The sequence below is a fragment of the Sinocyclocheilus anshuiensis genome, unplaced genomic scaffold (genome assembly GCF_001515605.1).
Source record: "Sinocyclocheilus anshuiensis isolate Anshui unplaced genomic scaffold, SAMN03320099.WGS_v1.1 scaffold3679, whole genome shotgun sequence".
Lineage (NCBI taxonomy): Eukaryota > Metazoa > Chordata > Actinopteri > Cypriniformes > Cyprinidae > Sinocyclocheilus > Sinocyclocheilus anshuiensis.
The window spans coordinates 131,324-140,167 of record NW_015540503.1 but is presented as its reverse complement, the minus strand read 5'-3'; the positions used below and the strand labels follow the sequence as shown (position 1 = coordinate 140,167).

Below are 8,844 nucleotides of genomic sequence, written 5' to 3'. Positions count from 1 at the left end.
GGGTGGAGTTTCTAGAGCTCGCGCACCGGCATCATGCCATTGCCATCAATAACAAAACACTCTCACGCACTGAAAATGTCAGAAACTGCTTGTTGCGGTGTTCAGCCATATACTGTATGTTCAAAACGGTGTCATGCCGAATTCTGCACCCTGCCAAATTATTTATGAATTACACAGACGGGGAGCACGGCGCTATAAAAATAACAACATAGCTGGTCTCATGGTGCCATCGCGTGCTAACACGAACTTTATAAGTCCCGAATATGATTATGAGCTAGACAAATTCAAGCGGTCGATTTCACATTGCTTTCATATGCAATTTTTAACTACCACATTCCTATTCACGATCATTCTGGTAGCATGTGAAGGCAGCATCAGTGAAAACAGACAGACAATGGTAGCTTTAGCAACATTAGCCTTACATAGTGCCAAGAAGCTCTTTCAGAAAGGCAATTTGGAAAACAAACGCGTGATACTTACTTCTTCTAGATGGCGTAACGTTAGCTGGATCACGAACAGTTGGCACTGCTCCATCCTTCAGGAGCAACTTTTGTGCAAAACCTGCTTTATACTGACCCTCATTCACAAAGCAGTCCGGTGTAAAATGATTCGCGCAGACATAAACAAATTTCTGTAGAGTTGAAGGGAGCATTTTCTTCGAAAACAAAATTAATCCACCTCATCTTCAGTGGCTCAGATTTCGGGAGTAAATGGAAAGAGCTATGTGGATTAATACATCCAGCAACAGAACACCTAAAACGCTTGGGAGACATTCTCGTCAGTGCAGCAATGGCGGACTGTGAACAACTCGCTGTGAACTCGCTCAGGGCGGTTCTACGTTAAAACGGCAGTGTCTGTCAACATTCGTGGGTGGGGCCTGTGGCTAATGTGACGTCACATTAGCACCAATGCTAAAAATAGGCCATTGGGAGACACTGCTTATTATTTATGGGGATTTAAAAAGAAGGAGTGGGTGGATTTTTATCATTATAGGGTGGTTGTGTACACACCCTGCCAACTCGCATTTATGTCCAAACACCTTGCAAAAGTGAATTTTGCATAATAGGTCCCCTTTAACATTTATTTATTTATTTTTTTATTAATTAATTTATTTATTTAGTAGGACTGTCAGTTTAACGCGTTAACTTAATTAGTTATGAAAAAAATTACGCGATTGACATATTTTAATACAGTTAACGCGAGTGTTGATTTTGTCACGAAGAACACGAGTGCAAATCATAGACTGTAAATAAGAAGTTAATATTGTGTTATATTTTAAACACAATATTGTGTATTTTTGTTAAATTTTGCCAAAGAAAATATTAACTATAAAGCCACCGCAAAACTGTTGTGCGTCTCCGAGCAACACAGCGGAGTTTAGTTTCTGAATGAATCCGCGTTTTGAACGAATCGTGTGAAACAATGATTCAAAGAGAGAGCCGTTTACTCCATTCCTGAATAAATCAGCCATTTGAACGAATCATAAAAGCATTTACCGCCACCTGCTGGCAGATTTAGTTTCTTCTTTAGAGTATCATTTAATTTATTAAAATAATAAATAAATAAAAACATCAAAGGGATAGTTCACCAAAAATAAATAAATAAATTCTGTCATCATTTACTCACCCTCATGTTGCTTCAAACCTGAATGACTTATTTACTTTTGCACAACATAAAATAAGGTATTTTGAAGACTGTTGGTAACTAAGCTGTTTTGGTCGCTAGTGACTTTCATTGCATGAACAAAAAATACTGAGATGTTTCTCAAATCATCTTCTTTTATGTTCCATACTTTATGTTAGGCCATTGTATTCTAAATATTTAACACAATAATTGCTTTAAATTATGTTTTGAGGTTATTTTCACAGCCAAATTTAGTTTGCGATTAATTAGATTAAATAATCGCAGCACCCTGTAATTAATTAGATTAAAAATTGTAATCGACTGACAGCCCTATTATTTAGTCATGCATTCATAACTGCATTTCTTGTTTTATCTTGTTATTATTTTATGTATCTATACATGCACAATTATATTTTCAGTTTTTATATATTTTTCATGTATGCATGAATAATTGCATTTTCTCTCTTTCTTTCTTTCTTTCTTTCTTTCTTTCTTCACAATTGCATTTCAGCTTTTCATTTTTTATTTATGCATGTATTCATAAATGCATTTCTTGTTTTAATTTATTTTATGTAAACATGCATAATTGCATTTTGTTGTATTTATTTTTTAATGCATGCATAATTGCTTTTTTATTATTATTATTTTATATAGGCATTTTATTTTATTACTTTATTTTATGCATGGCATGCAATGTGCGATACTTATCTGGCATAATGAGAAATGAAGATCAGAATTTTTGTGACAGCATTAAAGGGATAGTTCAGCAAGCGGACTCTCATGACTGTTCTGTTGTTTTTGATCATCTTTAATAGCATCTGAGACTTCACCTTACAATGCCATGAAGTCTGATGATGATTTGGTCAAGGGTCCAGGGCAGAGGAAAGCTTTAGGTTAACCAAAGCTGCATTGCATTCCCCACATCTGATCAGAGGTTTTCAGATCAGTTGGAACATAAATGAGAGCAGCAGGCTATTATGGACTCGAATAATGCACCAATTTTCTTATCTCTCCAGACCAGCTTGATGGATCTGTCTGATACAGGAGCCATAGATTATTGTGTAGCGCGAGGAGAGCAGACAACATCCTCCTCCTGAGAAACCTGAGATGCTTTAACCCGAGCTGTTTTTAAAGGGACAGTGTTTTGTGAGGGGAGGGAAAAACAATCATTATTTTCACAGTATGTTTCAGGAGCAGCTAATCTCTGATTGAGACTGATAGTGCAAACATGGGTCTGCTGAAAGCTACATGAGGGTTGATAGCATCTTGACAAACTATGAATTGTTGATAGAATCTGGTTTGCTGTCAGGTTGGCCCAGAAGCGCTCTCCAAACACGCAGTCAGGCCGCTGCTGGTTATCTGTGTAATCTGACAGGAATGGACATTTTGGTCATTATGTTTGCTCAAGTATTTGACAGATAAATCAAATCGAGAGAGGGTGTAGGGGACACGCATGGTATAATTAAAATTATATATAAAATTATAAAATACAATTATAGTATCCTATTTAGTGCTGGGCAACGATTAATCGTATCCAAAATAAAGGTTTTTGTGTACATAATATCTGTGTGTGTACTGTGTATATTTATTATGTATATATAAATACACACACATGCATGTATATATTTTTAAGAAAAATTTTCTTGCCAAAAATCTATCTTGCCAGTGTTTAAATATGGTTGTAGAGGACTTTTTATATTGTATACTATATAATATGATTTGTATATAGTATAGTATATAAAATATATAATATATAGTATAGACAAAGTTGTAAATAAAACAAATATTATCTGAGTTTTTCTACCTAAAAATTTCACACATAATTTAGTGTTACTTGCTGTTTCTTCATAATTATTTGTGGAATTTACTAACAATTTCTGAGTGAAAAGTGTTTCTATTATTAGTAGTATTTTTTTCCCCAAGTGTAGCAGTTTAATTTCAGTCACTAATAAGTCTCTAATAAAAGACTCTAAAAAGTCACATGGCACTTACAGCTCAGGTGATTGGCTCAAAAATGTTATCGTCCTATGAGCATGAATATTAAAAGTATTCCAAATATGGCTAGTTTTAGATTGGACATTAAAAGTTTTCTCTAAAGTAGGTTGTTTAATTGATTCATTTGTATTGGTGTATGTTTAATTGTGATTGTAAGTTTTATAAATGTGGGATTTTATTGTCATTTTTGTATTTATAATACAATGCCAGTGTACCTGTCACCAGGAGTGAAGTTTGTGCTTAACATAAAGGACCACAATGCAAACAAGTTTTTAACTGTATTGTTTTCCTTGACAAATTGAGTGTATTTCACTACTTTTTTGTGTAATAAATCAAATCAAAATCAAATCAGCAAAGATAACAAATGTTGAGGGGATTCTGCACCAGTTGGTTTTGCATTGATGCATTGATGACACAAAGAATTGCTATAAAATGATACCACAACCACTAACTTTTTCAAAAATGGGGGCTTTTTGCCACATTTTTGTGTATAGTTGTTATAAAATGTTTTGAAGTTTGGATAAAAGAGTCAGCACTGTTATTGCGTTTCGAGGATTGTTCATGATCGATTGTCCTCATGCCCAACCCTAGTTCTGTTTGCTGACACCCCCACACAAACATTAAAACACTTCATTTTTCTCACTTTCTTTCCTCTCGCACATTCCTCTGCTTGGGTTTTCTCTTGTCATTTTAATCCCCATCTCTCGTGCTGTCTTTCGCTTGCTCGTTCTTTCCTTCTCTCTCTATTTCAGTCCTCCCCTTCTAATAAATTATGTATGCCATTTCTGCCAGGCTGAGGGCTGCATCGCTGCCTTGCTGAAATTGCTCTCTCTCTCTTTCTCTCCGTCTCTCTCTCTCTCGCTCTGGCGCTCTGCACACAGGACCGAGTCTGCTCTCTCAGAGCTCACTGCAGCTCAGCTCGAACCCAGAGGGCTCGCTCCAGTACTCCGCCAGCTACCATAGTAACCAGACCCTAGCCCTGAGCGACTGCTTGTCCGCACCACAATCTCAGCAGCCTCAGCCCCCTCCGCGCTCCAGCGGGCAGCCCGGAGGAGCTGTGCACAGCTACAACCAGGTGAGCGCAGCTTCTTTCCTCTTTTTCTTCGACTCTCATAATACATCCATCTTTCAGTTTTGTATTTTCACCGAGACGACTCGTGATCAGGGACGTTGTGGTGCTTTTGCATTGTTTTTTTTTTGGGACTGGCACGAAACAATTTCCTGGGCTCCAGCTGGGATCATATTTCAAGCTGCTGCCTAAAAAGTGATTTCGAGACCTGATTAAAGCAATTAACTGCAAGACCGAAGCATTTGTTAGCAGACGCCAGCGGTACTGCATTGCATCGAGCGGCAAGCGTGTGCGCGACAAACTTTGTCATTATCCTGGGAGTTAAATTGTGCCCTGTTGATGAGACTGTAATTACAGCAAACCCTGCAGGGCGGTTTCTCCCAACTTTCATTTCTTTTAAACGAGTCTAGCGCACCTGCTATGAGCTACGAACGTTGCGGTAAAAAGGTACGGTTTCTGTTCAGTCCACAAATATTTAATTTCCTCCATGTTCGCTAATTAACTGACTGTTTAACACATGCAAATGAAGAAGAAGAGCTTGAGCGGTTGGTCACGATAAAGCTGACATTGGCACATCCTCTCGCTCTCTCTCTCACTCGCTCGTTCACCCTCCCTTTTGCTCTCTTCTCTCTCTCATCCTTTGACACTTTTAATGAACACATAGGCCCTCTGTCTTTTAATGAAAGATGCCCAGCGTCCTCGGCCTTCCGGACTTGTTTCTGAGAGAGTCGAGGGGGGCCTTGCTGCAAAGATTCTTTGAAAACATTAATGCAGTTTCTCTGGCTTACAAGTGTGCTTTCTTAATAGTGAAAGCAGAAACTGCATTGTGTTTCTTTCTCTCCTGTATTTGTGCGGACTGTCGGCTTGATTCTGTGGAGGGTAATCTGAAGAGCGCTTGTCTGCTCTAGGATGGGTTTATATAACACAACGCATCAGTTAGGTGCTTTTATGTAGATATTTTTAACACCATAAACCTCTTGTTCCCTAAATAATTAATCTACATCAGGAACCAGTAGCACTCTTCAAGTAGGTGTTCCTCTGCTCTCTGTGCCTGGATGTGGTTCCCCCTCTGAGCTAGAGAGAGAGTGAGAGATGGAGAGATAAAGTATTTGGCAGAGGAATGATGGTATAATTGCATTACACCTTGGTATAACATGATATCGAGCTATTAACGCCTTTTTTTAAGTCTTCACAATCTCTCCTATCTTGAGAGGTTTTTTTCTTCTTCTTCAGAGGATTCTTCCATCTCTACCATCTCATTCATTAAAGTCTTTTCTGTAGGAGCTGCAAAATCCTGAAAATAAAGATTAAAGTTACAACCGAAAGGCTTTTTGCAGACTGAGAACACATTCTCTAGTTCTTTATAGTAAACCATCTCCAAGCAGGGCTTCAGGATAGATAGAATCAATATGCTGCTTTAAAGACTCTACATCAAGAATGAGGTGATTAAGATTTGGCCAAGTTGGTCAAGCATTTTGTCCCATGTGAAGCTTTGGGATCTATCTATCTATCTATCTATCTATCTATCTATCTATCTACCTATCTATTATTTATCTATCTATTTTTTTATTTTATTTTTTTATTTTTCTGTAGGAGCTGCAAAATCCTGAAAATAAAGATTAAAGTTACAACCGAAAGGCTTTTTGCAGACTGAGAACACATTCTCTAGTTCTTTATAGTAAACCATCTCCAAGCAGGGCTTCAGGATAGATAGAATCAATATGCTGCTTTAAAGACTCTACATCAAGAATGAGGTGATTAAGATTTGGCCAAGTTGGTCAAGCATTTTGTCCCATGTGAAGCTTTGGGATCTATCTATCTATCTATCTATCTATCTATCTATCTATCTATCTACCTATCTATTATTTATCTATCTATTTTTTTATTTTATTTTTTTATTGCATTTTACAGTTTGTTTGTTTATTATTTTAGTTATTTTTTTAAATTGATGTATAGGTGTTATTGCTTTTATTAGTTGTGCAAAAATGTTGACATTCAAAGCCCTACCTGCCAAAATCATAATCAGCAAAGATTTTTAGAGTAAATTCAGATGCTGAAAATTGCAGCACTTTGTTCTTTTCATCTCAATGACAAAAGTGGCCCAATTTTTCTGAATTAGCCAGCTCAACAACTCTATCCACGAGAACTGTTCTTGATAGGGGATTGCTCATAGATGGTGCAAAGCACCACTGAAGAGTTTTTTTGTTTATGAATGCAGCATATAGGCAAACAGAGCGGGGTTTAGCTTTAAATGTCATACAATTTTCCTGCACAATAATTCTCTCCGTCTTAAAGACCTTTGCCTCATATTTATTCAACTTTCCAGACTATTTAAATATTATTACCTGATATCAATGCAATGAAGGAGGAAAAAACGCAGCTAAGCTTTTTACCCCCCCACTTGAAATTGCACTGACTGCCAGTTTAAAAATAACCTCATTTATTCTGAATAAGAATAATCAGGTTTCATGCTTTCTGTAAATGAGAAACAGTGGAACCAATGTTTCATTGTAATCACCCACAATCGTCATGGTCATTATGAGGAATCTAAAGGAAGAAATGTTTATTCACACGCCAAAGCGTCTTTCTAAATGACTGGCACTGCGCCAGCGTTAATTTGCCTGGGTTTATCTGCGCACGCCTGCCCTTCTGAATTACAGGCGATGCAACATTCATTGACATAAGGGGTGGTGATCCCGTGAGGAAATGAGACATATGGCCGTGCATGTATATGCATTAACTTCCGTTTACAGGCATTTTTATGTTTTCAGGATACATGCTTCATCTGTTACTTTCAAGGGAATTATTATGATTTTTAAGGCTTTCTGAAGAATGTATGCCCTTGTCTCATACATTACCATTTGAATATCAAGTAAACCACCTTGAAGGGATAGTTTTTCACCCAAAATTGAAAATTAATTTACTCACCCTCGTGTCATGCCAAACCTGTGACTGACTTTCTTGTCGAACACAAAAAAATATTTTGAAGAATGTTTTTGTCCATTTTTGTCATATTATGAAAGTTTACTACAAAAAAAAAAAACTTTCCCAAAAGGTCATAAAGACTACAATAAATATGTCAACACAAACCTCAAATTCCATGATGTTTGGTCACACGACATGCAAGAACTTATGTTTTTTCATTTTTTTATTTTTAAATGTCTCCTAAGCTCACCCCAGGCTGAATTTATTTAATCATAATAGTGAAAACTGTAATATTCTGAAATATTATTACAATTTAAAATAACAGTTTTCTATATTAATACATTCAAAATTTTTATTTATTCCTGGCATGTCAAAGCTGAATTTTCATCAGCCGTTACTCCAGTCGTCAGTGTCACATGATCATTCAGAAATCATCCTAATATGCTGTTTTGCTGCTCAAGAAACATTTCTGATTGTTATCAATGTTGAAAACAGTTGTGCTGCTGGATATTTTTTTGTGTAAACCATGATACATTCATTTTTTTCTGGATTCTTTAATAAATAGAAAAAAAAAACTTATTTTTAAAATTATTTTAATTTTTTTTTTTTTTTTTTACGTTTTTCCTTTTTTAGGATCTGTTATGATTAGATATAACAGTAATCTGTCTCTCCCCACAGGTGACATCTAACCGTGCAGCCCAGCTCGCGGCGGGCGACTCTTGTCAGAGCCATGGCAGTGCCCTGCTGTCTGATTCCCAGCACCCCTCTGCAGTGTCCAGCCCGGGCCTGTATTACTCCAGCTCTACTCTGCCTGCCCAGCGCATCAGCTCACCCCTGAACTCAATGCAGTCCACGGCGGCCAGCGGATCCCCAGCTAAACTGCAGCGTCTGGGCTCGGCCTCCGACACACCCGGCTACGCCACCACCCAGCGTCTGCCCTCCTCGTCCTCCTCAGCCTCCCCCAAGCCTTCCCCAGGCAGGCTTGCGAAATCCTATAGCAGTAGCTCACCGATCAATGCGGTGGGCATCGGAGGATCACCCGGTACTCACGCTTCAGGCTCCCCTCACCGGTTGATGTCTCCTCCCAATAACGCGTCGCCTATCTATCAGCAGCTGCAGACCGCGGGAGTGTCGACTTACGCTACGCTTTCACCCCCCAAAAGGCTGGTGCACTCATCTGAGCAGTACAAGATATCCCACGATCTCTACGCCACCGCCACTCTACAGAGACC

The 8,844-nt window shown here is 38.1% G+C and overlaps 1 protein-coding gene across 1 annotated transcript in view; it reads left to right on the top strand.

Moving 5' to 3' along the window:
* LOC107687335 (catenin delta-2-like) overlaps nucleotides 1-8,844 on the top strand; it is a 175,535-nt gene that overhangs the window by 46,027 nt on the left and 120,664 nt on the right. The window contains exon 5 of the mRNA XM_016484616.1: nucleotides 4,500-4,693. Coding sequence (XP_016340102.1) covers nucleotides 4,500-4,693 — 194 coding nt within the window. The remainder of the gene's footprint in view (nucleotides 1-4,499; nucleotides 4,694-8,844) is intronic.